We start from the raw sequence: 23,393 nt of genomic DNA on the forward strand, positions 1-23,393 counted from the left end.
TGGGAAGGTGAAATGGAACACAAACAGTTCACAGTGTAATGTTAAAGGCAATGCTAAAATTACGGCATATTATAGGCTGTAACTTTGGAAGCAAGACTGACTGGAGGGAGATGGGGAAATGTGGAAGGGGTTAGACATGAAACAGTGGCCTTCAACTGGGGGATGGGGTGGTCTTTCAGAACCACCTGAAGATATTTTATAAAAGACACCCTTCACTACCTTTAAGGGTATGAGAATAAGGGTGTGTGTGTGGTTGGTGAGGGAGGTGTTCTTTGAATTCTAGCAGTATGATATAGCTCTCTCGATATTCTGGTTAGTTACCAACAAAGTTCACAGTTCATTTATGGACACCCAGCTAACTGTAAGTTCTATAGAGCAGGGGTCCCCAACCCCTGGGCTGCAGATAGGTACCAGTGTATGGCAGGTTAGGAAGCGGGCAGTACAGCACAGCAGGAGGTGAGTGGCAGGCGTGCAAGCATGAGCTCTACCTCCTGTGAGATCAGTGGTGGCATTAATTCTCTTAGGAGCATGAACTCTATTGTGAACCGTACACGTGAGGGATCTAGGTTGTGTGCTTCTGATGATCTGAGGTGAAAGAGTTTCATCCTGAAACTATCCCCCAACCACACCCCCATGCACAGAAAAATTGTCTTCCACAAAGCTGGTCCCTGGTACCAAAAAGGTTGTGGACCGCTGCTGTGGAGGACAAAACAGTTGTTTTTTACATAAGAAGAAATGTTTGGGAATTCATTTAAGTCAAGGTCTCTGAAGGAGATAGTTTCAAAGCTGTCATAATTTAGTGTTAAAATCAAAAGTACTTTAAAAATAGAAAGAAAAAAAACACCCAAACCTTAGCATCAGCAGAGTGCGAAGGGTGGGGAAGGGAAGAGAAAAGTTTCCAACTGTTAGCAGAGGGACACAGAGGTGTGAGGTGTTTTAGAACCGGTGTAACTATTGAAAGGGAAATTGCTTCAGACATTCTGCTGAATTCAGGCAACTTAAAATAAATGTCGAGATTATCTCTTTACTGAGTTAAGATTTCTGGTATAAGGTAAATCAAATTATTGAAAAATTAGAGACTATTGGTTTGCTTTTTGTGTGAATAAAGATTGATAACAGTTTGGTCACGGACTGTAGAAGATCTCAGGCAAAACATAACATGTCCAAATGCAGGAAGCTGTTTCATTCTTGGTAAAGAACTAAGGTTAAAATAAGGGTTGTGGCTCAAATGAGATGTTAACCTTGTAGATCTAATGTATTAATAAGGATTGAACTTTTCTGATGAAAAGACCCCTGTTTCTCAGAGGCCTTCAGCTTTTCCCATGTCCTCTCTCCTCTCTTCCCTCCAATTTGCCTCCTGCTGTTTATTTTTGTATCAATTATCTTTCCCTCTTTAGTGTTTGTGGGCACTTCAACACTTAAATAATTTGTTTTGTTTATTTTCCCCCTTTTCGTAAACTAGTTTCTTTTTAGTATTTTAGTCCCCAGTTCTTTTGGATATTTTTTATTTTTAAAAAAATCTCATGGTTGAAGTAGTCTCATTTGCTTTATTGGTAACTTTTTATATTCCTTATATAAATCACTGATGTTTAAGCAATTTTTGCAGTGGTAATTTCTTTTTTATCAGAGTGTAGCAGCCCTTTTCCACTGTGTTGGCTTTAATAGTCCTAATATTTAATTTCAACACTTGTTTGCTTAAAATAGACAGATGAGTTGAGGCACCCTCATTTTTATTTTAAATATGCAAAATCCAGTAATAGCTGTATTATCTTCTCACCCCACTCTAAATGGTTTTTCAATTGCAGTTTTTTTTTTTTTTTTTTTTTTTTTTTACTTTTTTGAGATGGCGTCTCGCTCTGTCGTCCAGGCTGGAGTGCAGTGGCGCGATCTCGGCTCGGCTCACTGCAAGCTCCACCTCCCGGGTTCATGCCATTCTCCTGCCTCAACCTCCCGAGTAGCTGAGACTACAGGCGCCTGCCACCACGCCTGGTTAATTTTTTGTATTTTTAGTAGAGACGAGATTTCACCGTGTTCACCAGGATGGTCTCGACCTCCTGACCTCGTGATCCGCCCACCTCGGCCTCCCAAAGTGTTGGGATTACAGGCGTGAGCCACTGCGCCGGCCTCAACTACAGTTATTTTAAGTTGCCTGAATTCAGCATAATGTTTGATGCAATTTAGCTTTCAGTAGTTACTTTGGTTATTAAAAAAAACGCTCACATCTCTGTGTCCTGATGACTGTTGGTAAGTTTTCCCTTCCATTTCCCACCCTTCACATTCTGCTGATGCATGTTTGTTTTTTCTTTTCATTTTTAAAATACTTTTGATTTTAATATTACATTATTTGTTGCTTCTCCCAGTTAGTCTGTAATGAGAGGCAATTACTCCATATATTTATCCTAAATATTCTGTTTTTATAATCTTTAACCTGATACCTAGGGAACAAGCTAGGTTATTTTCCTTCCTTCCCTAATGTTTTGTTGTACCCACATCTCTCCCTTATTTTGGAAGAAGGAGCACCCTTTCCTTTATATGGGAGAGAAGGAGCAACCCCATTTATTCACCTGGTGGTTCCAAGTTGAGAGTTTCCACCTGATGTCTTGCATTTGCTATGGGAAGTAGGAAGTGGGGTTATCTGAGAGTGAAGGAGCCAGGGAGGGCAGTAGAGACTGAGCTGCACTGTAGTGCCATAGGCTTCCCCAGGTTAAGGGGAGCACAATGAACACTGGTGCTAGAATAAAATCAGCCAAAATATGGATCTCTGTGCTTGATTTGAGCTCATGCTTTCAACTGAAACACTCATTTGGTCTTCCTAGAAACAGTCAAACTATTACTCATCCTTAATTTCATGTAGTATTTTAGAAATTATCATTTTGCTTTCTGGGTAGAAAAACATTAAAGCTGGACTCCTGTTTCATTAGTTACGTGATTTAAGTAGCTAATATATGATACTGTAAATACCAAGATTTCCACATTAACTTTTTCTGATAGTTTTTTAAAAATTAAAGGTGCATATTCAGTTTACTCCCACAGTCCAAAGGCATTTTGAGTATTTGCTTCTTATTGGAGGAGCTCTTGTGTAATGGAGTCCCTGAGGGTGAGGCCTTCTGTGCACTTCCTGCTGAAAGCTGCTGGTCACTAACAGCAAAAGATGTTTTAGTTGGATATGCTGGCTCAGACTGTGATGGGAAGAGCCAGTGGAGCTTTTAACATGCCTGTTTTAAGAGTGGGTAGAAAATCAGCTGAGGGATATGACCTTCCTAGAGTAGGCAAATATTTTCTCTCTGTTCAGATTCTGTAAATATTAAAGATTTGTCTAAAATATAAGAAGCTTCTGCATAACAAAGGAAATGGAAGAAAATACTTGGCAGCCATATACCTGATAAAGGATTAATACCCAAAATATGTCAGGAACTCAAACAACTCTATAGGAAAAAAACAAGTACTCTGATTAAGAAGAGGACAAGGGACCTCAAGAGACATTACTCAAAAGAAGACATAGATGGCTAACAGATACATGAACAAATGCTCAACCTCAATAATCATTAGGGAGATGCAAATTAAAACCACAGTGAGGTATCACCTCACAACTGTTAGAATGACCTTTACCAAAAAGATGGAAGATAACAAAGCTTTGGCAAGGGTGGGGAGGAAAGAGAATGCTTATGCACTGTTGGTGGGAATGTAAATTAGTACAGCCATTATGGAAAACAGATGGAGGTTCCACAAAGAATGAAAAATGGAATTATCGTATGATTCAACAATCCCACTTCTGAGTGCTTACTGGAAAGATTGAGATCTATAAGTTAAAGAAACGTCTGCTCTCACATTTTCGTTGCAGCACTATTCACAGTAGCCAAGTTGTAGAATCACCTTAAGTATCCATCATTGAATGAAGAGATAAAGAAAACATGGTATATACAAATAATGGAATGCTATTCAGCCTTAAAAAGGAAGACATTTTGTTATTTGTGACAACATGGATGGAATTAGAGAGCATTACGCTGAGTGAAAAAAGCCAAACATAACAAATACCATATGCTTTCACTTACATGTGGGATCTATGACAGTTAAACTCATAGAAGCAGAGAGTAGAATGGTGGTTACCAGAGGCTGGGGGTGGGGGAAATGGGGAGATGATGGTCAAAGGGTGCAAAGCCTCAGGTGGGAGGAATAAGTCTCATTATTTTGAGATCTGTTGCACAGTGTGTTGAGTATAGGTAATAGTTCAGTAGTATACATTTCAAAACGCTGAGAGTAAGTTTCAGATGTTCTCGTTACAAAAAATGTTAAATACTTGAGGCAATGTCTATGTTAATTAGCTTGAATTAATCGTTCCACATTGTAGTCAAAAATCATAACATCACTTTTTGGCGGGGCGCGGTGGCTCACGCCTGTAATCCCAGCACTTCGGGAAGCCGAGGCGGGCAGATCACAAGGTCAGGAGATCGAGACCATCTTGGCTAACACGGTGAAACCCCGTCTCTACTAAAAAAAAAAAATACAAAAAATTAGCCGGGCGTGGTGGCGGGCGCCTGTAGTCCTAGCTACTCCGGAGGCTGAGGCAGGAGAATGGCGTGAACCCGGGAGGCGGAGCTTGTAGTGAGCCTAAATCACGACACTGCACTCCAGCCTGGGCGAGAGAGCGAGACTCCGTCTTAAAAAAAAAAAAAAAAAAAACATAGCATCACTTTTTACCCCAGAAATATATACAACTATAATTCATCAATATATTATTTAAAAGTCTGTAAGCAAAAAAATAAAGATTGTCAAGCCCTAGTTTTTTTTTTTTTTTTAAAGCTTGCCTCCCAGCTAATTGCTAAACATTCTGCTAAATATTTGGCAAAAGTAGAGAGCGAAAAGAACAGAAAATTATGACATGGGAACAATTCAGTAAAACTTTCATCTGTGCCAGTGGCGCTTTTTGATTTCTTAGAGTAGGCGGAGTCTGCAGGCTGCTTCTGGGCTTGCCTGTGGGTAAGAAGCTTGCCCATATTGACATGACTGAGTGTTGGCTGACAAAAATGGGCTTTTCCTGGCCCTCATGTACAATTTTCCTTAAATTGGGCCTAAGGATTGGTTGATCACCCTTTTCCTTAAAAAAGGGAAAATTTCATAATTTCAGTGTCAACCCATCCTAATGCCTCCTAGTTCAAGAGTGATCTGCTTAATGTCTTTGATAAATTATTCTTGCTGTAATTTATGGATAATTTCATTGCCTCTTCCCAGTGGAAACAGATATCAGCCCACACACAGAAAACTGTCAGTAGTCATAGGATGTTTTTCTTTTTCTACCTTTAAAGCTCTTTGTAAATATTTAACAGAGGGAACTTAACTGCCATTATTACCCCATATTCAGTAGCTCTCCTTTCACTCAGGGAACTGAGGCTTTCTCAAAAGATTCTTTTGGCGTCCTAAACAACTTGCATTTGTGGTTAACATTATGGTAGCAGAAGCCTGAGTCATGAAAATGGTACTTAGAGATGGAAAAGATGTGTCAGTGTCGAGCCAACTGTTCCCAGAACAGGATCTGAAGCTTCACATGCTGTCTGAAACATTAGCTAAGATGATCAGAAATTGATTTTACGGAAAGCGTCTGCTCTGGTTTGTGTGTGAGCGCACCTGGATGTGCGTATTTTGTTATTTGTCCAAATAGTCCATACTCTAAGTTTTGAAGTTTAGAACCATGACATGGAAAAAGACTGAAATAGAACATAATTTATCTCACTGACATACAGCAGTTGCTTCTTACTCTCCAGAAAAATGAAGAAATCTGGTGCTTAAAATATGACCCTTATCTTTCCTCTTCCATGCAGTTGAGTCATCTCAACAGCAAATCAAAACAAGTTCGAAACCTGAGTTTTCATGTCAGGCTGCCTGTGTGTTGCTGCAGCCTCTTGCTGGTGGCAAGATCCTATAAAGGGCTACACATACGTGTATTTAGGAAACGTAAATTGTTCACACTGAATACTATCACTATGCTAAGGACATAGGAGGACCTAGGAAAGCTATGAGGAAGAAATATATTGGAGAAAAACAGGAAGATTAGGGGACTGAACGAGGAACAAAGAAGAAGAGAGAAGGATCTGCGTTTGGGGAGGGTGTGTTAACACTTAGGAGCAGGCCTTCTGCAGCCAGATGTCTCATTTAAACCTGGACTCCCCGGTTACTGGCTGTGTGACTCTGAGGGAGGGAATGTGCCTCCCATTTGCCTCAGATTTCTCGTCGGTAAAATGAGGACCATCAATGTTGCCTATTAACTGGATTAATGCACTTAATTGCAATCGAATCTGGAACAAAGCAAGGTCTGAGTATCAGCTATCCTTTATTATCATCAGAAATGCTTAGATCTGCATTGTCCAAGATGGTAGCCGGTGGCCACAGATAGCTGTTCAGCGCTACTCCGAACTGACATATGTGGTTAAGTGCCAAATACACATGAAATTTCAAAGACAGCCCAAAACAAAATGTATCAAATATTAATAAGTTTTATATCATGCAGATGTTGAAGTGATAATGATTTTGGATATATGGGGTTAAGTAAAATAGATTGTTAAATTAATTTAACTCTGTTTTAATGTGGCTACAAGGACATTTAAAATGACATACATAGCTCACGTTATATTTCTATTGGGTAGCGCTGGTCTCTACACTTCCCTTAAATGGCAAGAGCAGAGCAATAAAATCAAATCCTAGATTTTACTGGAGAGAGGGAAACAGTGGGGCTATTGGGCTTCACAAGCATCAAAGGCAATATATAAAGACAGAGATAACACGACAGGATTGAAAGAAGCCGCATCATGATGCAGCCTTCAATTCACATCCCACGAGCACAGCGCTGTGCACTATGAATTCATTTTTTATGAATCTTATGCAAATGATCAGCACAATTATGATATTTATGTAGTTGTTTAAAGTTCAGATGTTTCCATTGCAAACGTTTAACATATTCCAGAGTTTTTTCAACTTTGTTATTTTTTTCTTTTTTAACACTGTGAGCATCAAAATGTGCACCTGGCCTGGGCCTGTGTCTGCCTCTGAGAGGCCATACCAAATTCAAGCTTGATAGGCATTAAAAAAATGGAATCTTCAAGCCTAATGAATGCATATGTTCTTAATTTTTATGTTCCATATTTTATGTGGTCTGGAAAATATATTTGCTTTTAAAGCAACAACAAAAAAAGCACAAAATGCAGATGTCCCTGTGTTCTAAAAGGAAAGAAGGTACTGCCAAGTTGAGTTCAGATACCCCGAGGTCATCTTGTCATTGGTGGGAGGAGGTGGGGGACCCTACCCATTGCACACAGGTTACTCCCAGGAGTGTGCTGGGGGTGGGGGTTGGGATGGCCTCTCAGGGCACTCCAGGTGGGACAGAATGTTTTCGGGGAGATTTGGCTCTGGTTTTGACTAAGCTTGATTTAACTTTATGCTCCCTTTTCTTGCAGTGAAATACGAGGAGTTATACTGCTTTTCATTCAACCCCATGCTGGATAAAGAAGAAAGAGAGCAAGGCTGGGTGCTGATCGATCTTAGTGAAGAATACAAGCGGATGGGCCTCCCTAATCATTACTGGCAGCTTAGCGATGTGAATAGAGACTACAGAGTGAGTGCGTGAAACCCAAACACTGAAGCCACATGAAATTAGGATTTTAGCTAGCTTAGCATCCCTTCATTTTTATCTCCTTCAGGTTTTATAGCTCTTTGTAGATATCCATGTGTGGATCTCCAGGTCTGTCTTGGTTAGTGCCAGCTGTATTTCCAACCTGGACCTTGAATCAAAACGTTTGAACCTGCTATAGAGATCACCCCTTCCAGACCCTTCATCTCATGGTTGTAGAACTTGAAACCCAGAGAGGCCGGGTGGAAGGCTTTGTGGACAGGCAGTTGGTGGGAGAGCTGGCTAGGATCTCATTCTCCCATCAGGTCTTTTTATAGTGTAGTGAGTGATGAGCGGGCAAGTCAGGGAGACTCTGAAGGCAGTTTGGCACCAGCTCCTCTATGTGCTCACTGAGCCCTTGCTTGGTACACAAGGTCACCAAGAGGCTTCCCTAGAGAAACATGTCTACACTCACAGGAAGGAATATGGAGAGGCAGGGAAGCTAGAGTGGCAGAATTAATTCCATCTTCTCCTTAATGACAGGCTTACAGGTCAGGGGTGGTTTCACTACTAATTTTTAAAACATTTAAGTAACAAAAGTAATGTGAGAACATCCTAGAGTTTACAAAAGGAAAAAAAAACCCACCATCCCACTTTTAAAACATTCTTATTTTTTAAAATTTTCCTTCAGTTGTTTTCTCGTCTGTATAGTTTGATAACTTTTTTCATATGTAAGTAATGCATATTCATTATCGAAAATTGGAAAACATAGAGCAAAAGAATATTAAATCACCTAAAACTGCCATCATTCAGAGATAGCCACTGTTACTATATCTGGCCAATAGTCTTCTGGGATTTTAATGTATATATTAATTTTTTTATGTATGCACACACAAACCTATTTAAACATATATAACAAAAATGGAATCATTACATGTTCCTTATATTCTGCTTTTCTTCATATACACTTTGAGACATTTTTCTGTCAGTAATTATATTTTATGATATATTTAAAACACTGCATAGTATTATCTAAGTATGGCTGTATCAAATAATATCTACCTGCTTTCTAATTTTTAGACATTTAGATTGTCATTACTTATCACTATTTTAAATAATGGAGAACATCCTGGTAACTATACCTTTGCCCATATTTTAATTTTTTTAAAAGATTGAATTTTAATATAATTTTTATGTCAAAATGCCTACACAAAGTTTTGTGCATGTTGTCAAAAATAATTGTGGAAAGGCTGTACCAATGTCTATAAATTCTCAGTTGTGAATGCTTGATTCCTTATACCCTCACCAGTAAAGAGTTAAAGTTTTTAAAAATCTTTTGATACCTTGATGGTGGGATGAGTGATTTCTTATTTTAATTTAATCTTCATATCTTGATTTCTTGAGTTGTAGCTTTTTATATATTGATTGACCATTTGTATTTTATCTCCTGATAAATGACCGTTTCCAGTTACATATTTTGAATTCTGGTTATTTTCTTGACCTTGTCACAGGGATTTTCTTTCGGGCTTTTTTTTTTTTTTTTTTTTAAAGAAACAGGGTTTCACTCTGTTACCCGGGCTAGAGTACAGTGCAGTACAGCTCACTGCAGTCTCAAACTCCGGATCCCAAGCAATCCTCCTGAGTAGCTAAGATTACAGGCACATGCTACCATAATTACTTAATTTTTCATAGTTTTTGTAAGAATAAGTTCTCCCTATGTTGCCCAGGCTGGTCTCGAATTCCTGGGCTCAAGCAATCCTCCTGCCTTGACCTCCCAAATTGCTATAATTTTAAGTGTGAGTCATCTTGCCCAGTCTCACGAGGATTTGCTACATTGCTGTATGGTCCTTATAACAATCAATGAAATGATGGTACAGTAGTCCATCAAATGAATGTACTGTAAAGTACTGAAATGTTTCTTTATTAATACGCATTTAGGCCAGGCATGGTGACTCATGCCTGTAATCCCAACAATTTGTAAAGCCACAGCGAGAGGATTGCTTGAGCCCAGGAGTTTGAGACCAGCCTGGGCAACATAGAGAGAACCCCATTCCCACAAAAGCATTTTAAAAAATTAGCTGGGCATGGAGGTGTGCACCTGTAGTCCCAGCTACTTGGGAGGCCGAGGCTGGAGGATTGCTTGAGCCTGGGAGGTTCAGGCAGCAGTGAGCCGTGATCGCGCCATGCACTCTAGCTTGGGCAACAAAATGAAATCTTGTCTCAAATTTTTTAAAAAGCGCTTTTAGATTATTTAGACTTTTTTTTGCCATATGAATAATTCTTGATGTAGTATCTTTATGCATATAATTTCCCCCAATTTTAAATTATTTTAAAAGAAAACTCTTTCCAGAATCTATCAAAAGCCATAAAGGGCCTAATTGTTTAAAAAATTTCAGGCAGGTAGGACATTGATGTTTTTGTTTTTGATCAGTATTTGCTAGTTTCTAGTCCCTTATATTGCATTCAGTGCACATGTCCTATAGAATTCATATTTGGGGAATGTTTTGAAGACTTATGTCTTCATAAAACACAGTATTAATTTTCAATAAATATTTTGAGTCTGGAAAAATGTGTATTCTCTGTTATTTAGGTGTGAAATTTCACATTTATCTAAATTGAATTTCTTATTATTTTGGTCTCTTTGCTCAATTGATTTCTGACAGAGGTATGTGAAAATATTCCTGTTATGATTGTGATTGGACATTTTCTCCTTAAGTTCTAACATGTTTGCATTATATGTTTTAAAGTTACTCTGCTTAGTACGTAATGATTACGGACATCTGCTTGGTGTATTCTTTTTGTCCATTTCACATATCCCTTTTTCCTGTGAATTATTTCAACTTTGAATTCTATTTTATATATTTCCACTGTTTCTTTCTCTTTGTCAGAATTTGCTTGGTGGAGCTCTGTTTAACCCCTTCTTTTTAACCTTCCTATGTAAATGTTTTGTCTTTTTAAGCTGAGTTTGGTTAGATTTTTTTACTCAATCTGAAAATCTTCTTGTGTGGTAAAATACTATCTGTGATACTGTTCTAGATATCTTGTATTGTATGTTTTGTCAATTATGCTTTTTCCTTTTTCATGTCTTTCACTGGATGGTTTTTCCTTGTATTTGCTTGTAATTATTTCAGAAGTATATATCCCATTCCTTTTCCTCCACTGAGTATCTTTCATTTAGAAAAAAAGTTACTTAAATCATCCTACAAAGTAGAGAAGGAAAAAAGAAAAAAAGTTATTTATTATGGCACACTTATGGCATACACAGGACTTTGAAGAATAATGGAATGAACGCCAGGGATCCATGTACTGTGTAAGATTGAACATCTCCAGTGCTAGTTAATTTCCCAGATGTTCCTTCCAAATCGTCTCTTGCTTCAGCATCAATGTCTGCAATTTGGCATGGCCATTCTTTTGCCTTTATTACAGCATTTCTACATTTCTAAATATAGGAAGGCCTCACTTAATGTCAGTAGGTTCTTGGAAACTGCGAGTTTGAGTGAAACGATGTACAGGAGATCCTCAAATAACATAATTTTGCTCAACATCATTTTGTGATAGCTATGAGGGAAAAAAAAGGTGTTGTTTTATGTTCTTTTGCTTAAAGTTGCAATTGCCAACAACCTAAGGGCATTGTTGAGCAAGGCCTTACTGTAGTAGTATGTGGTATTGTTTTGCATGGTTTTATACTGTCTGTACTTGGTCGGCATATGCTGTATATAGTTTTCTAAAATTTGACTTTTCACTCAACATGGTAACATTTGTGTTTGTGATCCATTTCATTTAAGAAACGTGTATAGTTACTACATGCCGAGTACTGTTCTAAAAACTTGATAAATATTAGCAAATATTAGTTCTATGTACAGTATTATTGTTATTTCTACTTTACAAATGGAGGAAGTATGACAGAAAGATTAATTGTCTAAGGCATAGAGAGATTAATAACTGTTGATAGCGATAGCTCTGATTCCATCATTTTTCACTACTGTGTTGTATTCCATTTCACAAATATACCATAGTTTTAAAAATTATTCATCCTTTCCTCTTTCTTTTTTTATTTTGTTTGTTGTGTTTTGTTGTCATGAATAAAGCTGTTAAGTGGCTATATATGTCCTGTAGTACGTTGTGTTTCTACTTAGGAGTAGTGTTTGTGAGCTAGAGAGTATATAGATTTGAGCTTTACTAAATTCTGGAAAATTCTTTTTTAAAGTGTTTGCATGGACATATTGACCTGCTTGCAAGATATGAGTTCTCATTATTCCACAGACTCCCCAACAGTTGGTATTGATGTGATATTCGCTGGTATTCTTCTTTGTTGATCCCACAATGCCACTTCTGAGAATTTATTCTATGGATTTAATAGCATACACACACACTGATACCCAAGGTTATTACTTTATTTTATTGAGACAGGGCCTCACTCTGTTGCCCAAGCTAGAGTACAGTGGGGTGATCTCAGATCACTGTAACCTCTGCCTCCTGAGTTCAAGCAATTTTCCTGCCTCAGCCTCCCAAGTAGCTGGGATTACAGACACCCACCACCACAACCAGCTAATTTTTGTATTATTATTATTAGTAGTAGTAGTAGAGATGGTATTTCACCATGTTGGCCAGGCTGGTCTTGAACTCCTGACCTCAAGTGATCTGCCCGCCTCTGCCTCCCAAAATGTTGGGATTACAGGCGAGCCACCATGCCTGGCCCCCAAGGTTATTTTTTTGAAGCATTGTTTGTAATAGCAAATATTAGAAGAAACCCAAATATCTGTAATTAGGTTCTTGGAAACTGTGACTTTCCAAGAACCTAATTCTTGGAATGGGGGCCAGCTAAATAATTTTTGCTCTATCCATGTGATTAAGTTAGTTTATAACCATTAAAGGAAATGTGGAAGATTCCTATGTACTGATAAAGATTGCTAAAATATATTGTTAGGTTAGAAAAAGCAAGGCACAATATGGTGAATATAGTATAATACCTTTTGGCTTAACAAAGGAGGGAGAATAATAACACGTTTACCCAAAAGTGATAACATGGAGTGGTGTTGGTAATGGGGTGGGTAGGACACAGGGATGAAAGTGGGATTTCTTCTCCTGCTCCAGCACCACTGGATGCAATTTAGCATTGTTGTTCCTTTGCTTTTATTTACAGCATTTTATGCACCTTTTGGTATTGTTTCATTTATATAACCATGTGGATTTACTAACTGATCTTAACTTTGAGCCAAATTGATTGGTATGAATTGGATCTTAATGTGGTTTTTGCATTGACCTGATCAACTAGTGAGGTTAAGCTTGTGTTTCTTGGCCATTCATGTTGACTCTTCTGTGAATCATCTACTCACATTTTTGCTCTCTTTCCTATAAGATTATTTGTCGTTTTCTTGTTGATTTGTAGTTCTTTATATAATGTAGCCAATAATTGGTTATAATTTGTAGCTCTTGCAGAAATCTTGTCTCAGGAGATTCTGATACACTGTTCCAAGTGTCTTCAGAAGTTTTGAGTTGTCAATCTTTCTTCCCATGTTTTGTCTTTTAGCATACTGTTTTTTTTTTCTTTTTTCTTTTTTTTTTTTTTATCCTGGTCTGTTTGCTAAACTTTGTCCCAATTTGACACTGTATAAATCCCACAATTACATTTTTACCAGTTATGATTATTATGGCTTTATAATCTTGATATCTTAAAAGTCAGTTCCTTTGACATAATTCATCAGGATATCTTGAATTTATGGATTTGGGCTAGAATGGACACTTCCATGACAGTGAATTTTCTTCATAACTACACTTAAATTTAACAACCATAGAGTTAATTATTATAAAGTATCTGGCTGATGTAATCAGACTAATTTGTTCTCATACTAAAGCTAACTTTTGAAGTGAGTTTTTAGCCTTGAAATGAAAGAAAGGAAAATCCAAGTTTACTAAAGAAAATTGGATACCCTTTTTGTTAATATGACACATCCTTGGGCAAGGAAGAAAATGAGACTGAACCACATCTTGTGGAATAACATCTCCTTGGAAATATAGGTTCTTCTATTTTTGATGAGATTTCCTTCTAGGATTAGCGCATAAACATGAGTCATATATAGTCATTGAAGTCCTACCTTGCACAGACTGCAAAACATGAGTTACTCAGCATTTCTTTTCAGAAGCAACACACGGCAAAACAAAACTAACAGCAAAACAAAACTAACAAGGAACAAACTGTTTTGAAGCAGAAAAGGTAAAAACCTAGGGGATTTTCTGATTTTGCAAATATCACTGAAATGGGAGGAAGATGATGTACCCTGATTTGTCACTAACTTAGCAAGAGAATACAAGTTGTGTTATTTCAGAAAATTTTTGACTAATAATCCATGGAGAGAGAGATGTCCAAATCCGTTCCTTTTGCTTTTAACCCCATGGCTGAGAAAACATTTACTTTTTCCTCTCTTATTTTATAACTTATCTTATTTCTTCTCACAAATCCTTAGAGGTCGGTGGGTCAAGAAGTGTCATTTGATGGAAAAGAAACAATTGCCGATGGCGGAAATAACAGACGTAGAATACAAAACTTAGATTCTAGAACCAATTCTGCTATTTTCTTTGTGTGGCCTTGGGCAGGCTAATTATTACTATTATCTGTATCATCTTACTACCATCGCTATTTATAAGACACTTGCTTATGGTAGTCTAAGTCTCCAAGCTCAGATTTCTTTTTATACCTAACCCTTGAAATTGTCTGTATTTAAATAAAGTAATTGGTATCCATTGCTTGGTTAAAGTTTTAATCTAACTCTCTTGGAATAAAATATAAAATACAACCCAAACCAGTGACTTTATTTAAAGCTCATTTATTTCAGTTCTCCACAGCTATATTTTATGTATCATGCATTATTTTATTCACATATATGTCATTTTATCCTGTTCATAACCCCATCCTTCTCCCTGTTCATCATAAATTCCTTGAAATAAATTTTAGCACTGAAATGTTTAAGAAGATTGTCTGTATAGATATCTCTCAGTTTCTGACAACTCTTGCCCCAAAGTGCTCAGTTGAATGATTGGTCCTTGGACGTCTGAGTGAAACTTTTGGATTGCATCTTAGATGGCTAGTAGCCTGCAGTGATAAATATATTTACTGGAAGATTCTAACCCGGTTAACAAAGATCAGCTGTCCTGGGAGTGTGAAATCTTCAAGGCCAAAAACTCTTATTCATTTCTGCTCTTGCAACTGAGAGTAATGCTTGGCGTATAATAAGTACTCAGTAAAAGGTTGTTGAATGAGTGAAAGAGTTACCAAAAGATTCCTCTTGCCGGGACAGCAACAAGGGATGTGGGCACTTCAGGAAGGTCAATTAATTTAGTGGAGCACAAAGAAAATAGGTTTCGTTATTCATTTTAAAAAATGGTAAAATGATTAACTGACTAATCCACTTTCATTAACTAAGGCAGAGTGCATGTAAAGAAAATTCAGGAGAAAAACATTTTCCATTCCTCTGAACTAGTCTCATATTCTCTCTGAATTTTGTCAGGTGGTTTTCCAAACCAGACAAAATCCCGAGAGGCATAATGAGGTGTTCGAAAATTTGCGACACATGTTGCATCATTGTGTGCGTTATTTATTGTCAGAATTTTGACTACAACTCTGTGAGCTTGTTGCAAAAATGGCAGCAGTCAGTGCTAAGATTGTTTTCTGTTTTCTTTTTTCATTGTGATTTAAAAAATGCATAACATAAAGTTTGCCATCTTAGTCATTTTTAAGGTATAGTTTAGGAGTGTTAAGTAGATTGACATTGTCGTATTATAGATCTCTGGAACTTTTCATTTCCAGAACTGAAACTCTATACCCATTAAACAGCTCTCCATTCCCACCTACCACAGCCCCTGGCAACCATCATTCTACTTCTTGTTTCTATGAATTTGACTACTTTAGATACCTCATATAAGTGGAATCATACAGTATTTTCTTTTTGTGACAGGCTTATGTCACTTAATGTCCTCAAGGTTCATCTGTGTTATAGCATGTAACAGGATTTCCTTCCTTTTTAGGGCTGAATGATATTTCATTGTAATGATATACCACATTTTGCTTATCCATTCATGACTTGATGGACATTTGGGTTGCTTCCACCTCTTGGCTGTGAATAATGCTCTGTGAATATGGTTGTGCAAATATCTCTTGGAGATTCTGCTTTCAAGTCTTTTGGGCATACATCCAGAAGTGGGATTGCTGGATCATGTAGGAATTCTATTTTTAAATTTCTGAAGAGCTTCCATACTGTTTTCTGTAGTGGTTGCATTGTTTTATTTCCCCATCCACAGTGCACTAGGGTTTCAATTTATCTGCATGCTCACCAATACTAGTTTTATTATGTTTTCATTCTTTCATTTTGTAATAGTGGCCATCCTAACAATTGTGAGTTAGCATCTCATTGTGGTTTTGATTTTCATTTCCCTAAGATATGCAATTTACTAATAGCTTCTCCCATTCTGTAGGTTGCTTTTTCACATTTGATTGTGCCCTTTTATGTATAAAAGTTTTTTAAGTTTGATATAGTTCCATTTTTCTAGTATTTTCTTTTGTTGTCACTGCTTTTGCTGTCATATGTAATAAATAAGTGCCAACTCCAGTGTCATAAAGCTTGTCCCTTATGTTCTTTTCTAGGAGTTTAATACTTTTGGGTCTTATGTTTAGGTCTTTAGTCCATTTTGAGTTAATTTTTTTATATAGTAGAAGATATGACCCATCTTTATTTTATTTTACTTTTGCATGTGGGTATCTAGTTTTCCCAGTACCATCTGTTGAAGAGACTAACCTCTCCCCATTGAGTAGTCTTGGCACCCATGCTGTGGATCATGTCACCATATACATGAGGGTTTACTTCTGGCTCCTCTATTCTATTGGCCTATTTGTCTGTCTTTATTCCAGTACCACACTGTTTGATTGCTGCAAAATAGATATGGCTTTGTACTATATTTTGAAATTATGAAGTGTAATTCCTCTTTGTTCTTTTTCAAAATTGTTTTTTGCTATTTGGGGTCCCTGGAGAATCCATGTGAATTTTAGGCTGAATTTTTCTACTTCTTCAAAAAATGCCATTGAGATTTTGATAGGAATTGCCTTGTGGTTGCTTTGGGTAGGATGGACATCTTCACAATATTAAGTCTTCCAATGCATGAACACAAGGCATCTTACCATTTACTTGTGTCTTTAATTCCTTTCAGTGGTGTTTTATATTTTCAAGGTAGGATTGTTATTTGAATTTCCACTTGAGAGTGCTGTCTACTTTGATGAAAGCAGGACAAATATCCATGCTTCTAGCTTGGTAAGAGGTTGTATCTTCCCGTGTTAACTGACACTCTAAATCTGCTTTTCTCAAAGGCATTCTAGCTTCTTAGAGTTCCCCAAGCAAGTACTCATCAGCATGCCTTATAACTTAAGCTGTGACCCATGGAGCTTTTTCCCCTAGACTCAGTGCTCTGGGGAAGGCAGAAATCCTCGTAACTGGTATTGTGTTCGTATAGGGGCGGCCTCCACATCTGATGCAAGCCTGGCCACTGGTGACTGGGCACAGGTTGTTGAGCTCTTTGTCCTGGCACCTGCCAAGCCATCAAAGTCTACATATCTCTACTCTGTAGAGTGAGAGCTCTGGTGCTCTTAGAGGGCAGGAGGTGGTCTTCTTGCTCCTTTGTGAATCAAGAGGGCCATGAGTTGGGGCCAAGGAGAGTGGGCCTCTGGGTGTTGATTTTCTCTATTTGGTCTCATTCCAGCCATGGTGCAATGGTGCACACAGGGCTATGATGCCAGCAAACCTAGGTGTTTATTTATTTAGCCTTAGAAGACCATAAAAGGCCCTGGCAGGGGCTTACCTCTTGCTCTTCAAAGAGTTTGTATGAAATAAGCATGTTGACAAATCTTGCATGTTACTTACTCTTATTTAATCATGAAACTTTGCAGTTCCTTAGTGTTGTTACAAGGAAGAATGTAGGTAATTCCCAACTTGCTGAAAACCTACTCATTTCCTTTTAAAAACTGTTATTTTAGGAAAATGTTGGTCTGTTGCAATGACTACATGTCTCTTGAACCTCAGACAAACAGGTGTGGTCCATGTCATAGTGTTCTAGCTGGCTGACTTCGTGGAGGTTCAGGCACCAGATTGGCGTGGGGGAGGGAGTGCAGTGTTTTATGGCAGTCTTCCCAGCTAAAGCTCTCTGAGTCCAAGTTGGTTGAGCCTTCTGTTCTTGGCAGATTTTCCTTTAGAGTGTCAGTGCCACAGCTCATGTTAAACTCTGGTAATCTTCTTTCCTAAAATGTCTGGTAGAACCCTGAAATTAGACTTTGGGCATGTGAACATCTCTTCTGTGGCCCTTTTATTCCCTGCTCTATGTTGTGTACTCTTCTGGTAACAAAGACAATGGAGGCCAGCAAGGGAGGCATCATCACAGAAGACTTGATAAGAGGCTTGGATTTCAGTTGTGGGTTTTCAACCCCTACAACCCCATCTTCCAGAGTGATATGGGTGGGTGGAGATGGACACAGGACCTGCAGATAAAGTATTTCCCCTTGATATGGGTTGCTGTGTCCCCACCCAAATCTCATCTTAAATCATAGCTCCCATAATCCCAACAAGTCATGGGAGGGACCTGGTGGGAGGTAATTGGATCTTGGGGGCTGGTCTTTCCCATGCTGTTCTCATGATAGTGAATAAGTCTCATGAGATCTAATGGCTTTATAAAGGGCAGTTCCCCTACACACGCTCTCTTGCCTGCCACCATGTAAGACGTGCCTCTGCTCCTCCTTTGCCTTTTGCCGTGCTTATGAGGCCTCCCAGCCATGTGGAACCGTGAGTCCATTAAACCTTTTTTTTTATAAATTACCCATTCTCAAGTGTTTCTTTATAACAGTATGAAAATGGACTGCTACACCCCTGTTACACGTACTTGAGGACTCCCTTGATATGCCTAGGAAGATGTTTGACGTCCAGGAAGTAAAGAGGTGCTTGACATATCCCAGGACACTTCCATGTGGGTGATCTTCACATTGCGAAAAGATTGATGGACTGATGTGAAAGCAAAATGTGTTGAGCAACAGTAGCCTCAACTGCTATCACTGTTGCTACCACTAACATTTGTTTTGGATTTAGTGGTTTATAAAGTGCTTTGCCATGGGTGTTACCGGATTTGATCCATCTGTCAACCCCATGAGGTATTGTTGCTGCAGTATCACTTCTAGAGATTAGCAAACCACAGTGCACCGTGTAGTTTGGCTTCCCCGGGGTCTTGAAGTTGCTCAATCAGAGCCAGGTTCTAAACTGCTGATTTCTGGTTCTTAATTGCAAGATCCTTCCAAGGCACCCTTCCACTGTGGTAATCACTCTCAGGGATGCGTAGAAAGAGCACATCGATCCTTACCACTTATCAAATCAAGACGCAAGAAACAAAAATCAAGCTGCTACATTGCACGGTAATGTGTGACACATTAGGAAATCTTCATGGGCTGAAAGGTCAAGGAAGAAGCTTCCCGAAGGAGGTGGAACTTCGACTGGCCCTTGAAGGATGGATGGGATTTGGGAAGGTGGAGGGCAGGAGTGTCCGGGGGGGCATCAGCTTGAGTGATGTGTCAGGGTCAGGAATGCACACTGGGCGTGTCAGAGCCACAGAGGTAACCTGCTGGCTTAATCAGTGTGCTTATGTTTTAGGAAAACTGTCTTCCGGGGTCATTCTGTCTTTCAACCAAATCCTGGCAGCTCAGGTTTTCTCAGCCAGGATGCACAATTGCGATTTGTCTCTTTTTGATGAAAGGAAGGCTTCATTGTCACTGGTCTTGCACAAAGAGCCGTTGGAGAGAGGGGACAGTGCACCGGGACAGAACACTAAGGGTAGCTTGTGTTCCTTCAGAATGATTACATAGAATCAGCGGCACTTCATTCCTCTGAAGTGGCTTTGAGTTTCCTCGAAACAGCCTCCGCTGTAACATGGTTAAGGCAACTTAAGGATGTACCTGTAAGCGTGGTGAAGTGGAATTTCTGGGGGCAGTTCGCAGGGCATTACTAGATGGCCTAAAAATCCCTTTGTATTTTCTGGTGACAGGTTTGTGACTCTTATCCTACTGAACTGTACGTTCCCAAATCGGCCACAGCACACATCATAGTGGGGAGTTCCAAATTCCGGAGTAGACGGCGGTTTCCTGTCCTTTCTTACTATTATAAAGATAACCACGTAAGTCTCGAGGCATGTTTTTGTTTTACACTTTGCTTTTCTAGTTTTATCATAAGCAGGCATTTTCTAGCTGCCTTCTGCTGTGCGTGTGTGTTTGAATTCTTCAGAAGGTGTGTGGATGTTCCTGTGCATGGTATGACATGATACAACTGTGCTAAGTCCTTATCTCATGTAGACCTCCTATGTTTATTTGACAGTAATGTAATGATTCAGAAAATGACTCGATAGATTCAGAAAACCCCTAAAGCAAATCATCCAAGTGAATACTGTCCTCTTCTAAGTGGGCACCTTGGGAGGCTCTTTGCTTATTCAGTGCTGGAGATCTGTGGCATGCCTATTTTAGAAAAGCCCCGGAAGTCCATGGCCCATTCTTTTTGTCTATTATGCTTTTTTTAATTTTTTGGAGACAGAGTCTCACTCTGTCACCCGGGCTGGAGTGCAGTGGTGCAATCTCGGCTCACTGCAACATCTGCCTCCCAGGTTCAAGCAATTCTCCTGCCTCAGCCTCCTGAGTAGCTGGGATTATAGGCACCTGCCAACATGTGCAGCTATTTTTTTTTTTTTTTGTATTTTTAGTAAAGAAGGGGTTTCACCATGTTGGCCAGGCTTGTCTCGAACTCCTGACCACAGATGACCTGCCTGCCTCGGCCTCACAAAGTGCTGGGATTACAGGCGTGACCCACTGTGCCCGGCCTTATTACCTATTTTTAAATGGCGTGTTCTTTTGAGTATCTTCAGTATAAGAAATCTTTGATTATAGAGAGCATGGGTTTCATTTTTTAAATATTATTTATAAAAGCCAGAATTGGGTTTGTTTGTAATAGGGACTCTAAGTAACTGTGGCTCTAATAGGATAGAATTTTTTTTCTCTTGCTTAAAACTCCCAGGGTGGGCAGTCCTGGCCTGGTAGCCTGGCCCCACCCCACTTAGCCTTCAGGTAGTCAAGCTCCTTCTACCTTTTTGCTCTGCCATCCCCTGGATTTGGCCGTGGCCTGCCTGGTGCAAGAGGTCGCTTTGGTACAGTCCCCACCCACACACGGCAGGTGGCAGGTGATGGAGGGCTAATGGTGTGTGCCCAGCTTTTTGAGGAAGGCTTCCAGAAACTGCCACGTGACACCTCCCTTTCATCAGAACTGCACAGGCAGGTATGGAAGTACAGTGCTATGGGTGGCCATTAAAACAGCTAAAACTTAGAGTTCCATTTCTGCTGAGGATAGGAAAACAAATTTGGACGAACAAGAATGGTCTTTGCCACCCACTTTTAAAAGGTAGCAAAAAACCACCTTTAAAAAAAAGGTGGTTTAAAAAAACAAAATGTTCTTTGGCTCTAGCCAGGTGAAAGAGAAACTTTAGTTTTTAAGCTAGATAATATACTTCTGGATTCAAAGCCGAGTGAGGCTATAAACAAAGAGAGGGGAGTGTGTGAGTGTGTAGCCACATGCCTGCACCTACAGCCAGGAGGGTACAGCAGAGTCTCAGTCAGATTCTAAAGGCTTCCAAAAATATCTGGAGCAGTGCCAGCTTCATCAGAGTGAGCACATAGCCTTCTCTCTTGCTACTTTGAAGGAAAATAGTAATTTAGTGGTGAAAGTTCTGTGAATTGGAAGGATAAAAATTATCTTATTTTTAGTTACACTCATTGCTCTTCTTTTCCTAGCCTTGAATTAGGTCTAAAGTATTTTATTAACTCCAAATATATTTCAGCCTGCACAGAGCTGGAGCGCTGGTTAGAGGCAAAGGAAGATGTGATTATTTTTTTTTTTTTTGAAACAAGGTCTCACTTTGTCGCCCAGGCTGGAGTGCAGCAGCACAATCATAGCTCGGTGTAACTTCAAACTCGTGAGAGCTCAAGGGATCCTCGTGTCTCATCCCCACAAGCAGTTAGGACTGTAGGCACATCATACCACCACACCTGCTAAGTTAAAAAAAAATTGGTAGAGAAGATAATTTTTTTTTTTTTTTTGAGATGGAGTCTCGCTCTGTTGCCCAGGCTGGAGTGCAGTGGCACAATCTTGGCTCACTGCAGCCTTGACCTCCCCAGGTTCAAGTGATCTTCCCACCTCAGCCTCTCGAGTCACTGGGACCATGTGTGTGCCACCCCGCCCAGCTAATTTTTTTGCATTTTTTGTAGAGACGAGGAAAGCCATGTTGCCCAGGCTGGTGTCGAGTTCCTGCGCTGAAGTGATCTACCTGCCTTGGCCTCCCAAAGTGCTTGAATTACAGGCGTGAGCTGTCGCGCCTGGCCTCTTTTTTTTTTTTTTTTTTTTTTAAAGATAGAATAGATAGAGATAGGAAATTTCATGATGTTGCACTTGAAATTAGGATGCTGGTAACATGCACATTTTTTTTTTTTTTTTTGTAGCATCCATTGATTAAAGAAGTAAGAGAGAAGACGAACCCAGGAGAGGGCGAAAGGGTCTTTTATTGTTGTTTCAGAGGTGTTTTATTGTTTTCTGTAGAATATTTAAAAAGTGAGCATAGTGTGCCTAGCAATTCCCTTTTTGTATTCTTGAGACAAAGAACCTTTTACTTTTTGTCAGTGTGAGTAGTATCAGGATTAAATGTGTGTTATCTCAGAAAGGAGAGAATTTTTAGCAGTTAGACCTCAGAGGCAGCTTCTTCCCCGGCTGACCTCAGACCCACGTGGCTCCACGCCTGCTCCCTCAAGTGCTATTCTTTACTGAACCTCCAGGCCTGAAAATGAACTCACACAGCATAGTTAGAGCTTCAGAGTATTCATTTCCCATATTTAAGATTTTAAAGCACAAATTACTTGAAGTTCTAGCTCTTCTTCCAAGGTACAGAACAGAGATGTGTTTCGAAGCAGTGCTGCGTGATCGGGTTACCCCAGGGAAGTCCTGAGTGAGCACACACTTGCCCGCCCACTCTCCCAGCCCATGAACTGAAATCTATTTTGCAGGTAGAATAATGATCAAATTTGTGTTTTATAACAACGTTTGCATTTTAATATCAAGGTTAATGATATAAATGCTTCTGATTTGACTAGGGCTTTTCCTAAAGGGAAGTGTTATTACCAAAGGTGGATTTCTGTGCTTAATGGAAGACACTGAAATACCAGAGTAGTTATCTGTGCTCTCATTGCTCATCGATGGCCATATAGAAAACAGGCAGTCTCCCAGAAAAAGTAAACAGGTACACATTCCATAAATTTGCTGATCTATCTTTCTTCTCTTTGGTTATTTGAGACATTTTAGGCTTAAGAGTATGTATTCCTATCCCCAAAGAATTTATGCGTATGAGTAAGGATACTACATTTTATACTGAAAATACTGTTTCCCATGTGTTACCAAAGGGACACTTTTGATTTTGGTGGTGAGATGACGGCTAATGTTGGGCACTGGGAACTGGTGATCAGATTAGGAGAAGCATGAAGTGCACATGATTTTATGAACCTGAAGTTCTGTTTGATATAAAGGCCCCTGTGGAGGGTCCAGCTTTCCCTTTGTGTCAGCTGTTAGCACATGTAGTGTTAGGTTGTTGCAAAAGTAATTGCAGTTTTTGCCATTACTTTTAATAGATATAATCATATTCTTTCACCCCCGTGGTGAGGGAGGGAGTCCTGCTCTAGGTTACAGGGACAGCC

At 39.3% G+C, this 23,393-nt stretch overlaps 1 protein-coding gene across 3 annotated transcripts in view; it reads left to right on the top strand.

Moving 5' to 3' along the window:
- The window catches only part of MTMR7 (myotubularin related protein 7), a 113,751-nt gene that overhangs the window by 44,136 nt on the left and 46,222 nt on the right, over nucleotides 1-23,393 (top strand). For all 3 annotated transcript variants that reach the window (XM_003256708.4, XM_030812329.1, XM_030812330.1), the window contains exons 4-5: nucleotides 7,446-7,603; nucleotides 19,661-19,789. In XM_003256708.4, the coding sequence (XP_003256756.1) occupies nucleotides 7,446-7,603; nucleotides 19,661-19,789 (287 nt within the window). The remainder of the gene's footprint in view (nucleotides 1-7,445; nucleotides 7,604-19,660; nucleotides 19,790-23,393) is intronic.

This window comes from Nomascus leucogenys, chromosome 4 (genome assembly GCF_006542625.1).
Source record: "Nomascus leucogenys isolate Asia chromosome 4, Asia_NLE_v1, whole genome shotgun sequence".
NCBI lineage: Eukaryota > Metazoa > Chordata > Mammalia > Primates > Hylobatidae > Nomascus > Nomascus leucogenys.